We start from the raw sequence: 19,267 nt of genomic DNA, 5'->3' as shown, positions 1-19,267 counted from the left end.
AGACTCACCGCTCACCCAAACACATCTCTCTGTTTTTACTAAAACTACAACATGACGTCACTGAGCCGCGGTGGTAAGAGACTCACCGCTCACCCAAACACATCTCTCTGTTTTTACTAAAACTATAAACATGACGTCACTGAGCCGCGGTGGTAAGAGACTCACCGCTCACCCAAACACATCTCTCTGTTTTTACTAAAACTACAACATGACGTCACTGAGGTGGTAAGAGACTCACCGCTCACCCAAACACACCTCTCTGTTTTTACTAAAACTACAACATGACGTCACTGAGCCGCGGTGGTAAGAGACTCACCCAAACACATCTCTCTGTTTTTACTAACCACAGTTTCGGTGGTCATTTGGTCAACCTGTTATCTTTAGTTACCTGAACAGAAATATTTTCTATCTCAACGTTTTTGAAAAATATAGAAAATTATTTCTATGATTTCTATGATTCTATATTTTCAGGCTTTCGCGGCTAGATAAATATCAATTTGGGGCTCCTTGACTTGAGAAGGTTTAAGGTTTCATCCACTGACCTACTGTACAACGACATGCTACTCCTACTGTACAGCGACCTACTGTACAACTACTCCTACTGTACAACGACCTACTGTACAACGACATGCTACTCCTACTGTACAACGACCTACTGTACTCCTACTGTACCTACTGTACTCCTACTGTACTCAGCCCTCTGTACTGTACCTACTGTATAAGGTGAGCAGGGATGACAAATGATCCTTGGACTCCCGTTCCTATAGGGGGCGCTAGGTGCAGAGTGACTCCCGTTCCCATAGGGGGCGCTAGGTGCAGAGTGACTCCCGTTCCCATAGGGGGCGCTAGGTGCAGAGTGACTCCCGTTCCCATAGGGGGCGCTAGGTGCAGAGAGACTCCCGTTCCCATAGGGGGCGCTAGGTGCAGAGTGACTCCCGTTCCTATAGGGGGCGCTGGGTGCAGAGTGACTCCCGTTCCCATAGGGGGAGCTAGGTGCAGAGTGACTCCCGTTCCCATAGGGGGCGCTAGGTGCAGAGTGACTCCCGTTCCCATAGGGGGCGCTGGGTGCAGAGTGACTCCCGTTCCCATAGGGGGCGCTAGGTGCAGAGTGACTCCCGTTCCCATAGGGGGCGCTGGGTGCAGAGTGACTCCCGTTCCTATAGGAGGCGCTGGGTGCAGAGTGACTCCCGTTCCTATAGAGTGACTCCCGTTCCCATAGGAGGCGCTGGGTGCAGAGTGACTCCCGTTCCTATAGAGTGACTCCCGTTCCTATAGGAGGCGCTGGGTGCAGAGTGACTCCCGTTCCTATAGAGTGACTCCCGTTCCCATAGGAGGCGCTGGGTGCAGAGTGACTCCCGTTCCTATAGAGTGACTCCCGTTCCCATAGGAGGCGCTGGGTGCAGAGTGACTCCCGTTCCTATAGAGTGACTCCCGTTCCCATAGGGGGCGCTGGGTGCAGAGTGACTCCCGTTCCCATAGGGGGCGCTGGGTGCAGAGTGACTCCCGTTCCTATAGGGGGCGCTGGGTGCAGAGTGACTCCTCTCCATTTACCTCGGTTACAAGCAGGATTTTTGCTTTATTCTGTGTGTGTGTGTGTGTGTGTGTGTGTGTGTGTGTGTGTGTGTGTGTGTGTGTGTGTGTGTGTGTGTGTGTGTGTGTGTGTGTGTGTGTGTGTGTGTGTGTGTGTGTGTGTGTGTGTGTGTGTGTGTGTGTGTGTGTGTGTGTGTGTGTGTGTGTGTGTGTGTGTGTGTGTGTGTGTGTGCGCTGTCCAGGTTCCCAGTGATGGGCGTTCTGAAGTGGGTGGACTGGACCGTGTCAGAACCTTCGTACTTCCAGCTCCAAACGGACCACACTCCGGTTCACTTGGCTCTGCTGGACGAGGCAAGCACCGTCTGATCTGATTACTGTATAGTTAGTTCAGTCAGTATCTTCCCTTCTTCTCTGGAGTCCTGCCTCAGGGCGGACCAGAGGTAGAAAGCTGTCGTTCCCTGATGTCATCTCTAGGGACACATGGGGGTGGCAATGAAGGACCAGTGCTTCAGTAAGCAGGAACTGGGGGTGGCGATGAAGGACCGGTGTTTCAGTAAGCAGGAACTGGGGGTGGCAATGAAGGACCGGTGCTTCAGTAAGCAGGAACTGGGGGTGGCAATGAAGGACCGGTGTTTCAGTAAGCAGGAACTGGGGGTGGCAATGAAGGACCGGTGCTTCAGTAAGCAGGAACTGGGGGTGGCAATGAAGGACCGGTGCTTCAGTAAGCAGGAACTGGGGTGGCAATGAAGGACCGGTGCTTCAGTAAGCAGGAACTGGGGGTGGCGATGAAGGACCAGTGCTTCAGTAAGCAGGAACTGGGGGTGGCGATGAAGGACCGGGAAGTCTGGCGTAGCGTTGTGGAATCCATAATCTTGACCGCGGTCGAAAAATGATGATGATGATGATGAGTTCAGTCAGAGATACTAGTTTATATGAGTTAGTTCAGTCAGAGATACTGGTTTATATGAGTTAGTTCAGTCAGAGATACTGGTTTATATGAGTTAGTTCAGTCAGAGATACTGGTTTATATTAGTTAGTTCAGTCAGAGATACTAGTTTATGAGTTAGTTCAGTCAGAGATACTGGTTTATATGAGTTAGTTAAGTCAGAGATACTGGTTTATATGAGTTAGTTCAGTCAGAGATACTGGTTTATATTAGTTAGTTCAGTCAGATATACTAGTTTATGAGTTAGTTCAGTCAGAGATACTGGTTTATATTAGTTAGTTCAGTCAGATATACTGGTTTATATGAGTTAGTTCAGTCAGATATACTAGTTTATATGAGTTAGTTCAGTCAGATATACTAGTTTATATGAGTTAGTTCAGTCAGAGATACTGGTTTATATTAGTTAGTTCAGTCAGAGATACTAGTTTATATGAGTTAGTTCAGTCAGATATACTAGTTTATATGAGTTAGTTCAGTCAGATATACTAGTTTATATGAGTTAGTTCAGTCAGATATACTAGTTTATATTAGTTAGTTCAGTCAGAGATACTAGTTTATATGAGTTAGTTCAGTCAGATATACTAGTTTATATTAGTTAGTTCAGTCAGATATACTAGTTTATATAGTTAGTTCAGTCAGATATACTAGTTTATATGAGTTAGTTCAGTCAGAGATACTAGTTTATATGAGTTAGTTCAGTCAGATATACTAGTTTGTATGAGTTAGTTCAGTCAGATATACTAGTTTATATTAGTTAGTTCAGTCAGATATACTAGTTTATATGAGTTAGTTCAGTCAGAGATACTGGTTTATATGAGTTAGTTCAGTCAGAGATACTGGTTTATATGAGTTAGTTCAGTCAGAGATACTGGTTTATATTAGTTAAGTCAGAGATACTGGTTTATATGAGTTAGTTCAGTCAGAGATACTGGTTTATATTAGTTAGTTCAGTCAGATATACTAGTTTATATGAGTTAGTTCAGTCAGAGATACTGGTTTATATTAGTTAGTTCAGTCAGATATACTGGTTTATATGAGTTAGTTCAGTCAGATATACTAGTTTATATGAGTTAGTTCAGTCAGATATACTAGTTTATATGAGTTAGTTCAGTCAGAGATACTGGTTTATATTAGTTAGTTCAGTCAGAGATACTAGTTTATATGAGTTAGTTCAGTCAGATATACTAGTTTATATGAGTTAGTTCAGTCAGATATACTAGTTTATATGAGTTAGTTCAGTCAGATATACTAGTTTATATTAGTTAGTTCAGTCAGAGATACTAGTTTATATGAGTTAGTTCAGTCAGATATACTAGTTTATATTAGTTAGTTCAGTCAGATATACTAGTTTATATGAGTTAGTTCAGTCAGATATACTAGTTTATATGAGTTAGTTCAGTCAGAGATACTAGTTTATATGAGTTAGTTCAGTCAGATATACTAGTTTGTATGAGTTAGTTCAGTCAGATATACTAGTTTATATTAGTTAGTTCAGTCAGATATACTAGTTTATATGAGTTAGTTCAGTCAGAGATACTGGTTTATATGAGTTAGTTCAGTCAGAGATACTGGTTTATATGAGTTAGTTCAGTCAGAGATACTGGTTTATATTAGTTAGTTAAGTCAGAGATACTGGTTTATATGAGTTAGTTCAGTCAGAGATACTGGTTTATATTAGTTAGTTCAGTCAGATATACTAGTTTATATGAGTTAGTTCAGTCAGAGATACTGGTTTATATTAGTTAGTTCAGTCAGATATACTGGTTTATATGAGTTAGTTCAGTCAGATATACTAGTTTATATGAGTTAGTTCAGTCAGATATACTAGTTTATATGAGTTAGTTCAGTCAGAGATACTGGTTTATATGAGTTAGTTCAGTCAGAGATACTAGTTTATATGAGTTAGTTCAGTCAGATATACTAGTTTATATGAGTTAGTTCAGTCAGAGATACTAGTTTATATGAGTTAGTTCAGTCAGATATACTAGTTTATATGAGTTAGTTCAGTCAGATATACTAGTTTATATGAGTTAGTTCAGTCAGATATACTAGTTTATATTAGTTAGTTCAGTCAGATATACTAGTTTATATGAGTTAGTTCAGTCAGAGATACTACTGGATGGGCAACGTTGACGATGGCGAGGGCCAATATATTATAATTATAATATAATATATTTCCACACTCACTCCAGAGGGGCCACAGTGCACATTACTGTAGTAGCAAAAAATAGCTGATCTACAAGCTCAAAACGCGTCGCGCTGCGACACGTTTTGAGCTTGTAGATCTCATAATAAAGTGATTCTATGTTTAGTAGATCTGTACCTGCTCCGTCCTCAGTAACACAGTGATAACATGTTTTGTAGATCTGTACGTGCTCTGTCCTCAGTAACACAGTGATAACATGTTTTGTAGATCTGTACAGTAACAGTGATAACATGTTTTGTAGATCTGTACGTGCTCTGTCCTCAGTAACACAGTGATAACATGTTGTGTAGATCTGTACAGTAACACAGTGATAACATGTTGTGTAGATCTGTACAGTAACACAGTGATAACATGTTGTGTAGATCTGTACAGTAACACAGTGATAACATGTTGTGTAGATCTGTACGTGCTCTGTCCTCAGTAACACAGTGATAACATGTTTTGTAGATCTGTACAGTAACACAGTGATAACATGTTGTGTAGATCTGTACAGTAACACAGTGATAACATGTTGTGTAGATCTGTACGTGCTCTGTCCTCAGTAACACAGTGATAACATGTTTTGTAGATCTGTACAGTAACACAGTGATAACATGTTGTGTAGATCTGTACAGTAACACAGTGATAACATGTTGTGTAGATCTGTACGTGCTCTGTCCTCAGTAACACAGTGATAACATGTTTTGTAGATCTGTACAGTAACACAGTGATAACATGTTGTGTAGATCTGTACAGTAACACAGTGATAACATGTTGTGTAGATCTGTACGTGCTCTGTCCTCAGTAACACAGTGATAACATGTTTTGTAGATCTGTACAGTAACAGTGATAACATGTTTTGTAGATCTGTACGTGCTCTGTCCTCAGTAACACAGTGATAACATGTTGTGTAGATCTGTACGTGCTCTGTCCTCAGTAACACAGTGATAACATGTTGTGTAGATCTGTACCTGCTCCGTCCTCAGTAACACAGTGATAACATGTTGTGTAGATCTGTACCTGCTCTGTCCTCAGTAACACAGTGATAACATGTTGTGTAGATCTGTACAGTAACACAGTGATAACATGTTTTGTAGATCTGTACAGTAACACAGTGATAACATGTTGTGTAGATCTGTACGTGCTCTGTCCTCAGTAACACAGTGATAACATGTTTTATAGATCTGTACAGTAACACAGTGATAACATGTTGTGTAGATCTGTACAGTAACAGTGATAACATGTGTTGTAGATCTGTACGTGCTCTGTCCTCAGTAACACAGTGATAACATGTTTTGTAGATCTGTACGTGCTCTGTCCTCAGTAACACAGTGATAACATGTGTTGTAGATCTGTACGTGCTCTGTCAGTAACACAGTGATAACATGTTTTGTAGATCTGTACGTGCTCTGTCCTCAGTAACACAGTGATAACATGTTTTGTAGATCTGTACGTGCTCTGTCCTCAGTAACACAGTGATAACATGTTTTGTAGATCTGTACGTGCTCTTTCCTCAGTAACACAGTGATAACATGTTTTGTAGATCTGTACGTGCTCTGTCCTCAGTAACACAGTGATAACATGTGTTGTAGATCTGTACGTGCTCTGTCCTCAGTAACACAGTGATAACATGTGTTGTAGATCTGTACGTGTTCTGTCCTCAGTAACACAGTGATAACATGTTTTGTAGATCTGTACAGTAACACAGTGATAACATGTTTTGTAGATCTGTACAGTAACAGTGATAACATGTTTTGTAGATCTGTACGTGCTCTGTCCTCAGTAACACAGTGATAACATGTGTTGTAGATCTGTACGTGCTCTGTCCTCAGTAACACAGTGATAACATGTTTTGTAGATCTGTACGTGCTCTGTCCTCAGTAACACAGTGATAACATGTTTTGTAGATCTGTACGTGCTCTGTCCTCAGTAACACAGTGATAACATGTTGTGTAGATCTGTACGTGCTCTGTCCTCAGTAACACAGTGATAACATGTTGTGTAGATCTGTACAGTAACAGTGATAACATGTGTTGTAGATCTGTACGTGCTCTGTCCTCAGTAACACAGTGATAACATGTTTTGTAGATCTGTACGTGCCACCAGCTGCTCCACCCTCAGGTTCTCCAGCTGCTCATCAAGCTGTTTGAGACGCAACACTCCCAGCTGGACGTCATGGAGCAGGTCTGTACCAGGGGGTCCCTGGGGGGTCCCCGGGGAGGAGGGGGTCCCTGGGGGATCACCAGGGAGGGGGTCCCTGGGGGGTCTGTAGGTCTCATGTGATTCTCATATCTTAAAGATGGAGTGCCACAATTTTTGTATTTTTCCAGTTTTTCATGTGTCTATGAGGTGACAGTACTTCATTAGACACCCTGGAGTCGTTTTTATGTGCAATGGTGTATTAACTTTGTATTTAGGGTTTCTTCCTGGAGGCTGAACCCTTGACAGTCAAACGGGCCAATGAAATAAACAGTAATATAGTAACATCACACTATCAGCCCCTCCCCTCCCCCTTTATCATACAACTACAGCTGTGGGTGCGTCTTCAGTTCAGGTGGATCACCACCTATCACCACCCACCAGGCAAACCAGGCATACTTAAAGGGTAAGACCACTTTTGTAGAGGTTTGGGTTGTGTAGTTACCTTGCCATGATGTAACTCCAAATGTGGACAAGAAATCAAAAATAATTTCTCCAGTGATTAGAAATTGATAATTCAAAATATGCTCCTCATTGACTTACATTGTACGCTGAAACAGCTCTCAAAGTCACTCTTTTAGTACGTAAACAAACACAAACAAAGTTGTTTCAGACAATATAGAGCAACACCAAAACTCATGTGGTTTTATTTCTTCATAAAAATGTTAACTTCCTGTTGATTTGTCCATTTTTATTCAGAAGAAAACCCGGACTGGATCCATGGATCCGGATCCAGATCTTCATATAGTAAAATCAACAGGAAGTTACCATTTTTATGAAGAAATAAAACCACATGAGTTTTGGTGTTGCTCTATATTGTCTGAAACAACTTTGTTTGTGTTTGTTTACATACTAAAAGAGTGACTTTGAGAGCTGTTTCAGAGTACAATGTAAGTCAATGAGGAGCATATTTTGAATTATCAATTTCTAATCACTGGAGAAATTATTTTTGATTTCTTGTCCACATTTGGAGTTACATCATGGCAAGGTAACTACACAACCCAAACCTCTACAAAAGTGGTCTTACCCTTTAATGAACTGGTGGGCGTGTCCACATAAAAGCATGATTTTAACAAATACTGTACACTTTTTGGAAAACGTTCTTCATCCTTATATTATAATATTACCTGATGATCATGTTTTAGGGTGGGAAAGAAATCGTGGCACTCCATCTTTAACATGTTCTGGTCAAGGAACCCCAAAATGAGTCGCCAAATACCACTCGTTTTGGGGTTCCTTGACATGAAAATGGTTGAGCACCACTGTTGAGCACCACTGTTGAGCACCACTGTTGAGCACCACTGACATAGAAGACTGTCAGGACTTAGAAGCCATTTTTTTAAGAATCAGTCTCAGGTCTAAATGGGATAAAATATTTTTTTCAAAATACGTTTTTCTTTTTTTTAAAGATTTTTAAATGAGATTTTAAAAACTTTGTATTTTGTTGTTGTCGTCCAGATGGAGCTGAAGAAGACCCTCCTGGACCGCATGGTCCACCTGCTGAGTCGAGGATACGTCCTGCCGGTCGTCACCTACATGAGGAGGTGTCTGGAGAAGCTCAACACCGACATCTCTCTGATCCGATACTTTGTTACTGAGGTAACGTCTTTATTTAATGAGGTTACACACCGACATCTCTCTGATCCGATACTTTGTTACTGAGGTAGTTTAACATCTCTCTGATCAGATACTTTGTTACTGAGGTAGTTTAACATCTCTGATTAGATACTTTGTTACTGAGGTAGTTTAACATCTCTCTGATTAGATACTTTGTTACTGAGGTAGTTTAACATCTCTCTGATTAGATACTTTGTTACTGAGGTAGTTTAACATCTCTCTGATTAGATACTTTGTTACTGAGGTAGTTTAACATCTCTCTGATCAGATACTTTGTTACTGAGGTAGTTTAACATCTCTCTGATTAGATACTTTGTTACTGAGGTAGTTTAACATCTCTCTGATCAGATACTTTGTTACTGAGGTAGTTTAACATCTCTCTGATTATATACTTTGTTACTGAGGTAGTTTAACATCTCTCTGATTAGATACTTTGTTACTGAGGTAGTTTAACATCTCTGATCAGATACTTTGTTACTGAGGTAGTTTAACATCTCTCTGATCAGATACTTTGTTACTGAGGTAGTTTAACATCTCTGATCAGATACTTTGTTACTGAGGTAGTTTAACATCTCTCTGATCAGATACTTTGTTACTGAGGTAGTTTAACATCTCTGATTAGATACTTTGTTACTGAGGTAGTTTAACATCTCTGATCAGATACTTTGTTACTGAGGTAGTTTAACATCTCTGATCAGATACTTTGTTACTGAGGTAGTTTAACATCTCTCTGATTAGATACTTTGTTACTGAGGTAGTTTAACATCTCTGATCAGATACTTTGTTACTGAGGTAGTTTAACATCTCTGATCAGATACTTTGTTACTGAGGTAGTTTAACATCTCTGATCAGATACTTTGTTACTGAGGTAGTTTAACATCTCTCTGATCAGATACTTTGTTACTGAGGTAGTTTAACATCTCTGATCAGATACTTTGTTACTGAGGTAGTTTAACATCTCTGATCAGATACTTTGTTACTGAGGTAGTTTAACATCTCTGATTAGATACTTTGTTACTGAGGTAGTTTAACATCTCTGATCAGATACTTTGTTACTGAGGTAGTTTAACATCTCTCTGATCAGATACTTTGTTACTGAGGTAGTTTAACATCTCTGATCAGATACTTTGTTACTGAGGTAGTTTAACATCTCTGATCAGATACTTTGTTACTGAGGTAGTTTAACATCTCTGATCAGATACTTTGTTACTGAGGTAGTTTAACATCTCTGTTGCGTCCTGGACACCTCTACCTTCCCTATAAGCAAACTGAAAAGGGTCAAGAAGGCTCTCAGTTTTAGCCACAGTTTTGACTTGACGAGCCTCTCGAACTGTTTCATGACCAGGGAAGTAAGAGCCACGGGTCTGAAATCGCTGAGTATTTTAGGATTGCTGCTCTTGGCTATGGGTACAACAGTGGACCGTTTCCAAAGGGAGGGTACTCTGCTGGCTAAGAGAGAATTTAAAGATTAAAGATTAAAAATAGGACCTAATTGTTCAGCACAGGTATTTAGTAGGCGATCACCAATGTGGTCACCGATGAGGGCCTGAACCTTTAGGGGGGGGAGGGGGGGGGGGGGAGGGGGGGGCAGACAGAAGTCTGTTTCTGATCTCCGAGTGGTTTTCACTATAAAGTCGTGAGTATCGAATCTAACATAGAAATCATTGAGGCTCTGAGCCAGTTGCTGGTCACAGTTGTAATTGGCTAGTATAACCTTTTTCCTGCCGTTTACTTTCAGCCCTGTTATGGTTTTCATACCATCCCAGGCAGCTCAGGTTATTTGCTCTAAGTTGGCTCTCGATTTTTTTTACTAGCCCAAACCTCTCTTTTAATTTCCTTTTGTATACTTCTCAGTTCTACTGTGTTTCCCTCCTTAAAGGCCTTGTTTTTCTTGGTTGTGGTCTTGTTTCCATTCAGGTCCTGGATGTGATCGCCCCCCCCTACACCTCAGACTTCGTGCAGCTGTTTCTTCCCATCCTGGAGAACGACAGCATCGCCGGGACCATCCGGGCGGAAGGAGAGCACGACGCGGTCGCTGAGTTCATCGGCAAGTTGTTCCCTTAGCAAAAAAACACCGTTAGCATTCAGCTAACACCACTTACACGTTTTATAGTATCATTTAGATCATTGATTGGTTAAAGTTGTCAGTCTCAACGACTGATTTGAGTCCTATAGATTCCATAGTCACAACAAGAAGGTTGCACAGCGACATTAGATCTACAAGCTCTCATCCATAAGCTGTTGCTGGTATTAGCAGTCCGCACACAGCCTTAGCTCCAACAGTGTTTATTATATTAAATAATAGGGGAGACGGGGGTAATGTGAGACACTTTTTACATTTGCTCCCCTGTAGGCGAGCTAAAATGATATATCAGTCAAATTTACACATTTCCCATTCATTTGGGATGTTTCCTAACAATGGAAACTATCAGAATGAATTCAAGACAAAGGGCAGTGACAATATGGTTGTTTTAAAAAAAGTGGTCAGGTGTCTCACTTTACCCCAGGGCAGGGGTAAACTGAGACAGACCAGAAAAATCAATGGGGTAAAGTGAACCAGGCAGGGGTAAACTGATCCACTTACCTTTTTCACTTTAAAACTACCATAAAAACACATGTTGTAACAGTTAGAATACTGACAGCTAGCTTGACAACCACACATTCCAGAACTAATGTCAGACTAGTAACAGAATCATGGGAATTGGTCATTAAGCACATTTTTTCTAAACACTTGAAAGTAACTCTGAACAAGACAACATTCTGTAATTCAAAATATTTAATTAACATTCAAACGATTAGAAAACTACACACACGCTCACACCTCACGTCTCTACAAAAAGCAACACTTGCAAAAAGAGATAAACGTCTCTCTCGGTCGAAGTTCCCCCCTCATTTAACCCATTAAGACCGGGAACGTATCTGTGTCACTTTAGCATAGTAGACAGCAATTGGGTTCGGAAAACACATGACCCTTAGAGCCAGCTAGTAGGGGCTCAGAACACAGCACCATCAGAACCAGCTAGAACAGCTATAGCTACAACTAGGCCTACTAAAAACTTTTTCGAGTTTTTATCATCTTTTTAACCTAAATTTAACAAAATCAATGACCAATGGAGGGCCCCAGGAGCCCTTTTCAAGGCGTCAACCATAGTACCTCACGGTCCAATTTCCCCGAAGGAAGGAATGGCTAATTTGTCCCTGGTGGGGTAATGTGAGACAGTGTCTCGCTTTACCCCGAAGCATTTGTCTCACTTTACCCCACACCCACATTTTGGTAAACAGGACCTCTTTTAGCAATTCAGGCTAATCTTCAGATAGCAGCAATCTCATGGGTGTTATGTTGGTAGTTCATCAACGTGTATGATTTAAGTTTTTCTACCTGAATTAATTTGCTTTGACACAACAGCTGATTATGTTGACGACAAGAACATTTACTTTTACAAGCAAAAAACAATTTGTTGTGAAAAAACATGCTTACCACAGCACAATAAGGTCCTCTCCTCCATGGCAGGTAGGAAATGGGAGGGGCTTCAACATATAATGGTCACATGGCACAAATGTGTTGTGGTCATGTGATACAGGGGGTGTCTCAGTTTACCCAGTGTCTCACATTACCCCCGTCTCCCCATTTACCGCCAGCATGAATTAATCCCTTGATAGCGTATTGCCAAGGTTTTATCGCGCATAACACTTACTTTGAAGATCCAAATATCCGTAATGGCATTGTTCCTGTGAGAAAGTGCTGTGTGTGGTATCATGACCGGTTGTTGTTGTCTCGCTCGGCGGTGGAAAAAGCTGACCGCGAGTATCACAGCGCCTGCTACAGGCCGTTGAAAACGCTTGTCTGGGCCAGAAACTGCCCCCTCAATGTCCTTTCTGAGATACAGGGCTTTGAAGACAGGGCTTACAATGCAAGTGGATGCGCGCGCATCTTCAAAATGGCCGCGGCCAGTGTCTCACTCAATGTTTACGCGATAGCTTCATTAGCTACGATACGATCCGAATTAAAACTTGGATTAAAGAATGTAAACCCTGGTTCACAAGAGTCTCGTGTTTGGTGGGCTAGGGTACTAATTTACACCCTGGTGTTCCTGGTTTGTGGCGGGCAGACGGTTAAAACACCCACATCCTAGTCACAGACGCACCGTTTCGGCCGTGAGTGGCATTCATCAGGTGACAATGTTATATTATTTTAAGCATTTGTTGTGCTCAAACTAGCAATTATGTTCAGGAGCATTTACCATCACATCTCAACAGTCTTGGATATTTCACACTGTCGTATGAGAGCAAATGTTAAACACAATCAGTGCCGGAAGTCCTTCAAAATAGGAGCTCTGGGGTGCCGGAAAGACAGCAGATTTTAATGCATGATAACCTACTGTATAAACACCCAGCTCACCTACTGTGTTATTTATTGTTTTGTTTTATTGTTTTCAGCTCATTGCAAGGGTAACTTCATCATGATGAACTGAATCGGGCGACACCAACTAACTCCACCTCCGAGAGAGAGAGATGACACCAACTAACTCCACCTCCGAGAGAGAGAGTCCTCTTCTATGCTGTAGCTCCATCTGTCCTCGCAGTGCGTTTTAGACCTGAGGAGTGAGGACATTCTACATTCGACAGTTTTCTGAGAAACCCCATGTTTCTATATCAGTCGTTCTCAAACATTTTCATGTCAATGACCCCACAACACATATGTATTTGGCCGCCGACCCCCATCTGAAAATATGTAGTTAAAAACGTTCGCTCTGAAAGAATATATATTCAAAGATTTGCGCCGCATTTTCGCGATTTTTGAATCGGTGCCGCGCTACGAGCTTGTAGATCTTCTATTTTTAGGCGCAAGGAGCTAGGACAGAGGAGCTAGGACAGAGGAGCTAGGACACAGGAGCTAGGACAGAGGAGCTAGGACACAGGAGCTAGGACACAGGAGCTAGGACACAGGAGCTAGGACACAGGAGCTAGGACAGAGCAGATGAAGGACCCGAGACAGAAACAGTGAACTGGAAAATGGTTTCTTTTTTCTTTTGTTGTTTTTCCCCCCCTCAGTAAAGCCTGATTTATGATTCGACATTGGATGAAATCATGGCAGATCTACAAGCTCGCACAACGCGTACACTGTGACACGTTGCGAGCTTGTAGATCTGCCCTAATCCTGTGTGCATGTGGAGCATATGGAGTCTCTAATCCAAGAGGTTTTGGAGTTACAGACACTTCAAATGCACATGTTTTTGTTTCCATAAGAATATATTTAGGTTTTTTTATTTTTTTATTTTATATGTTGATTTTCAACCGTTTTAAATAAAAAATGGCATGTTTTTGCTTTCATACGTTTGACTGAAGACGTGTGTTTACTGTGGTCTCATAGTACTTCTAAACAGTACATTCACTGGGTCTCTAGTGTTAAACAGTACATTCACTGGGTCTCTAGTGTTAAACAGTACATTCACTGGGTCTCTGGTGTTAAACAGCACATTCACTGGGTATCTGGTGTTAAACAGTACATTCACTGGGTCTCTAGTGTTAAACAGTACATGCACTGGGTCTCTGGTGTTAAACAGTACATTCACTGGGTATCTGGTGTTAAACAGTACATTCACTGGGTCTCTGGTGTTAAACAGTACATTCACTGGGTCTCTAGTGTTAAACAGTACATTCACTGGGTCTCTGGTGTTAAACAGTACATTCACTGGGTCTCTGGTGTTAAACAGCACATTCACTGGGTCTCTGGTGTTAAACAGTACATTCACTGGGTCTCTGGTGTTAAACAGTACATTCACTGGGTCTCTAGTGTTAAACAGTACATTCACTGGGTCTCTAGTGTTAAACAGTACATTCACTGGGTCTCCTCTAGTGTTAAACAGTACATTCACTGGGTCTCTAGTGTTAAACAGTACATTCACTGGGTCTCTGGTGTTAAACAGTACATTCACTGGGTCTCTGGTGTTAAACAGTACATTCACTGGGTCTCTGGTGTTAAACAGTACATTCACTGGGTCTCTGGTGTTAAACAGTACATTCACTGGGTCTCTGGTGTTAAACAGTACATTCACTGGGTCTCTAGTGTTAAACAGTACATTCACTGGGTCTCTAGTGTTAAACAGTACATTCACTGGGTCTCTAGTGTTAAACAGTACATTCACTGGGTCTCTAGTGTTAAACAGTACATTCACTGGGTCTCTAGTGTTAAACAGTACATTCACTGGGTCTCTGGTGTTAAACAGTACATTCACTGGGTCTCTAGTGTTAAACAGTACATTCACTGGGTCTCTGGTGTTAAACAGTACATTCACTGGGTCTCTAGTGTTAAACAGTACATTCACTGGGTCTCCTCTAGTGTTAAACAGTACATTCACTGGGTCTCTAGTGTTAAACAGTACATTCACTGGGTCTCCTCTAGTGTTAAACAGTACATTCACTGGGTCTCTGGTGTTAAACAGTACATTCACTGGGTCTCTGGTGTTAAACAGTACATTCACTGCGTCTCTGGTGTTAAACAGTACATTCACTGGGTCTCTAGTGTTAAACAGTACATTCACTGGGTCTCTGGTGTTAAACAGTACATTCACTGGGTCTCTGGTGTTAAACAGTACATTCACTGGGTCTCCTCTAGTGTTAAACAGTACATTCACTGGGTCTCTAGTGTTAAACAGTACATTCACTGGGTCTCCTCTAGTGTTAAACAGTACATTCACTGGGTCTCCTCTAGTGTTAAACAGTACATTCACTGGGTCTCTAGTGTTAAACAGTACATTCAATTCAATTCAATTCAATTTTATTAAAGTGTCAAATCACAACAAGTTGTCTCAAGACACTTTACAACCAACAAAGATCCACCCAGAGCAGCAATATTACGACAATGGTAACGAAAAACTCCCCTTTAGGAAGAAACGTCAGGCAGAACCCGACTCTAGGGTGGGCGGCCATCTGCCTCGACCGTGTCGGGGGAGAGGGGGGAGAGGGTAGAGGGGAATAGGAAGAAAGAATAGAAGAGAGATAGACAGGGTGGGCTCCATGGAGGGGCCTGGTCCACATCTGGTCCAGGTCGTGCACTGTGAGGCCGGGTCCACGGTCACACTTCTGGTGGGCTCCATGAAGTGGCCTGGTCCACGGTCAAACTCGGCAGTCAGTTAGGGGTTAATATTAGAGGTCCACGGAACTGCGAAGTGGAGGACAAAAAGAGACTCCGGGGAAGGATTCCCCGGATGTTGGGTTAGTGGCAGGCCTTACTGGAGCCTATACAGTGTATATTACAAGCACTGCTGGGCTCCATGAAGTGGCCTGGTCCACGGTCACACTCGGCAGTCAGTTAGGGGTTAATATTAGAGGTCCACGGAACTGCGAAGTGGAGGACAAAAAGAGACTCCGGGGAAGGATTCCCCGGATGTTGGGTTAGTGGCAGGCCTTACTGGAGCCTATACAGTGTATATTACAAGAACTGCTGGGAGACTGCTGGGCTCCATGAAGTGGCCTGGTCCACGGCCTGGTCCACGGTCACACTCGGCAGTCAGTTGGGGGTTAATATTAGAGGTCCACGGAACTGCGAAGTGGAGGACAAAAAGAGACTCCGGGGAAGGAGTTGGATTAGTGGCAGGCCTTACTGGAGCCTATACGGTGTATATTACAAGCACTGCTGGGAGACAAACCCACACAAACAATGTACAATCATGGTATTTAGCAGACACACAGCACAGGTGCGGGGTTTGGTGGGAGGTTCCCCTTACTCAGTTCTCACCCTTATGACTTTATCGGGTGAGCGAGTACTGGAGACAAGTCTAGCTATAGGCTTTGTCATAGAGAAAGGTTTTCAACCTAGTCTTGAATGTGCAGAGCGTGTCAGCCCCACGGACCGAAGCCAGGAGAAGGTTCCACAGCTGAGGTGCCTGGGACCTAAACGCCCTGCCTCCTATTGTAACTTTTGATATTTTTGGGACAGTAAGCATATTTGCATACTGTAAACGCACTGTTGTTCTATTTGGTTTGTAGGGATCGATGAGTTCTTTGAGATATTGTGGTGCCTGACCATTGAGAGCTTTGTAGGTGAGGAGAAGAATTTTGAACTCTATTCTGTATTTAACCGGGAGCCAGTGTAGAGAGGCCAGTGAAGGAGTGATATGGTCTCTTCTTCTGGTACCTGTCAGCACACACGCCGCAGCATTTTGAACTAGCTGTAGGCTTTTCAGAGACTTACTTGGGCAGCCTGACAATAGCGAGTTGCAGTAGTCCAGCCTTGAGGTAACAAATGCGTGGACAAGTTTTTCTGCGTCATTTTTGGACAGGATGTGCCTAACCTTTGCAATATTACGCAGGTGAAAAAAGGCAGTCTTTGAGATTCACTGGGTCTCTAGTGTTAAACAGTACATTCACTGGGTCTCTAGTGTTAAACAGTACATTCACTGGGTCTCTTAGTGTTAAACAGTACATTCACTGGGTCTCTAGTGTTAAACAGTACATTCACTGGGTCTCCTCTAGTGTTAAACAGTACATTCACTGGGTCTCTGGTGTTAAACAGTACATTCACTGGGTCTCTGGTGTTAAACAGTACATTCTCTGGTGTTAAACAGTACATTCACTGGGTCTCTGGTGTTAAACAGTACATTCACTGGGTCTCTGGTGTTAAACAGTACATTCACTGGGTCTCTAGTGTTAAACAATACATTCACTGGGTCTCTGGTGTTAAACAGTACATTAACCGGGTCTCTGGTGTTGAACAGTACATTCACTGGGTCTCTGGTGTTGAACAGTACATTCACTGGGTCTCTGGTGTTAAACAGTACATTCACTGGGTCTCTGGTGTTAAACAGTACATTCACTGGGTCTCTGGTGTTAAACAGTACATTCACTGGGTCTCTAGTGTTAAACAGTACATTCACTGGGTCTCTGGTGTTAAACAGTACACTCACTGGGTCTCTGGTGTTAAACAGTACATTCACTGGGTCTCTGGTGTTAAACAGTACATGCACTGGGTCTCTGGTGTTAAACAGTACATTCACTGGGTCTCTGGTGTTAAACAGTACATTCACTGGGTCTCTGGTGTTAAACAGTACATTCACTGGGTCTCTAGTGTTAAACAGTACATTCACTGGGTCTCTGGTGTTAAACAGTACATTCACTGGGTCTCTGGTGTTAAACAGTACATTCACTGGGTCTCTGGTGTTAAACAGTACATTCACTGGGTCTCCTCTAGTGTTAAACAGTACATTCACTGGGTCTCTAGTGTTAAACAGTACATTCACTGGGTCTCCTCTAGTGTTAAACAGTACATTCACTGGGTTTCTAGTGTTAAACAGTACATTCACTGGGTCTCTGGTGTTAAACAGTACATTCACTGGGTCTCCTCTAGTGTTAAACAGTACATTCACTGGGTCTCTAGTGTTAAACAGTACATTCACTGGGTCTCTGGTGTTAAACAGTACATTCACTGGGTCTCTGGTGTTAAACAGTACATTCACTGGGTCTCTGGTGTTAAACAGTACATTCACTGGGTCTCTGGTGTTAAACAGTACATTGACTGCGTCTCTGGTCTCCTCTAGTGTTAAACAGTACATTCACTGTTCCCAAACTTTTTCATGGCACGGACCCCAAAATTGACACTAATTAGCCCACGGACCCCATTTGAAAAGATATGCCAGGGACCCCCATAAGAGAAGATTTTTACGGCTCTAGCAGTGACTCTCAACCCGTTTAATTTCAAGCACCCCCATTTTTACATGCATTAGTCTACGGACCCCCCATTTAATGGCATTTCTATCTCTGGGACCCCCAATTTATATTGTAAAATCACTGTTAATTTAACTCTGAGAGTTACAGACCCAAAAGGGTCCATTTGGTTCCAAATTAACATTTAGCCGGGGACCCCCTGGAACTCCCTCAAGGACCCCTGGGGGTCCCCGGACCCCACTTTGGGAATCACTGCCCTAGGGGACACAGAGAGAACATGTGAGGGTACCTACCCTAGGGGACACGGGGAGAACATGCAAACTCCACACAGAAAGGCCCTTTCGCCAACCCCGCCTCGGGTATGGGCACTGATGACGTGGAGGAGAGAACACGCCCACAGCGTCCCCAGCGGGAATGGAACCCAGGACCTTCTAGCTGTGAGGCGACAGCACTACCGACTGTGGGAATGGAACCCAGGACCTTCTAGCTGTGAGGCGACAGCACTACCGACTGTGGGAATGGAACCCAGGACCTTCTAGCTGTGAGGCGACAGCACTACCGACTGTGGGAATGGAACCCAGGACCTTCTAGCTGTGAGGCGACAGCACTACCGACTGTACCACCGTGGCCCCGCCCCCGGGACCACCATTCTTGATGACGTAACTAAGGTACGTTTCAAGTAGCAGTAGCAGTACTTGCACACAAGTAGGCCATGTATGGCCTACGTGTGTGCATGTCCACTTGAGGAAAACGATTCTAGGCCTTTGGCGACAACATCTAATGACTGGAGGGGATCCTGACAGAGGAACTCCGAAAGGAGGTAGGACCTCGACTAGATCGGTAGAAATGTGCATATTGTTGCTGTCGGGAGGAAACCTCTGAACTCACATGTTTCATAAATCAGTGCTATTGAACACCCTTTACGTCTGTGTGTTTCATAAATCAGTACAATTGAACACGTCTGTGTGTTGTTTCATAAATCAGTACAATTGAACACCCTTTACGTCTGTGTGTTACATTGAACCAATGGAAAGTAGTAAAAAGTGCTTTGGACAAAACCTCTTAACTCCATTGGACCCTCAAACTGTCTGCTAAAGCAGCTAACTCCACCACCTATCTCCCTCTCA

At 42.7% G+C, this 19,267-nt stretch overlaps 2 protein-coding genes across 2 annotated transcripts in view; both read left to right on the top strand.

Annotated features, from left to right (window-relative positions):
* Window positions 1-1,782: 1,782 nt before the first annotated feature.
* On the top strand, window positions 1,783-13,765 carry LOC306918986 (negative elongation factor C/D-like; the record flags this gene model as incomplete). The annotated part of the gene is made up of 5 exons (XM_079531822.1): window positions 1,783-1,881; window positions 6,750-6,845; window positions 8,319-8,459; window positions 10,395-10,524; window positions 12,915-13,765. 5 exons carry the CDS (start codon window positions 1,783-1,785, stop codon window positions 12,947-12,949), a joined length of 501 nt encoding a protein of 166 aa, XP_079387948.1. The 3' UTR covers window positions 12,950-13,765.
* Window positions 13,766-18,690: 4,925 nt separating this feature from the next.
* Window positions 18,691-19,267, top strand: part of LOC306918985 (NACHT, LRR and PYD domains-containing protein 3-like) — a gene marked incomplete at its 3' end in the record, with an annotated part of 96,422 nt that continues 95,845 nt past the window's right edge. The window contains exon 1 of the mRNA XM_079531821.1: window positions 18,691-18,808. The remainder of the gene's footprint in view (window positions 18,809-19,267) is intronic.

The sequence above is a fragment of the Electrona antarctica genome, assembly GCF_951216825.1.
Source record: "Electrona antarctica genome assembly, contig: scaffold_403, whole genome shotgun sequence".
Taxonomy (NCBI): Eukaryota; Metazoa; Chordata; class Actinopteri; order Myctophiformes; family Myctophidae; genus Electrona; species Electrona antarctica.
This window is presented reverse-complemented; position numbering and strand designations above follow the sequence as displayed.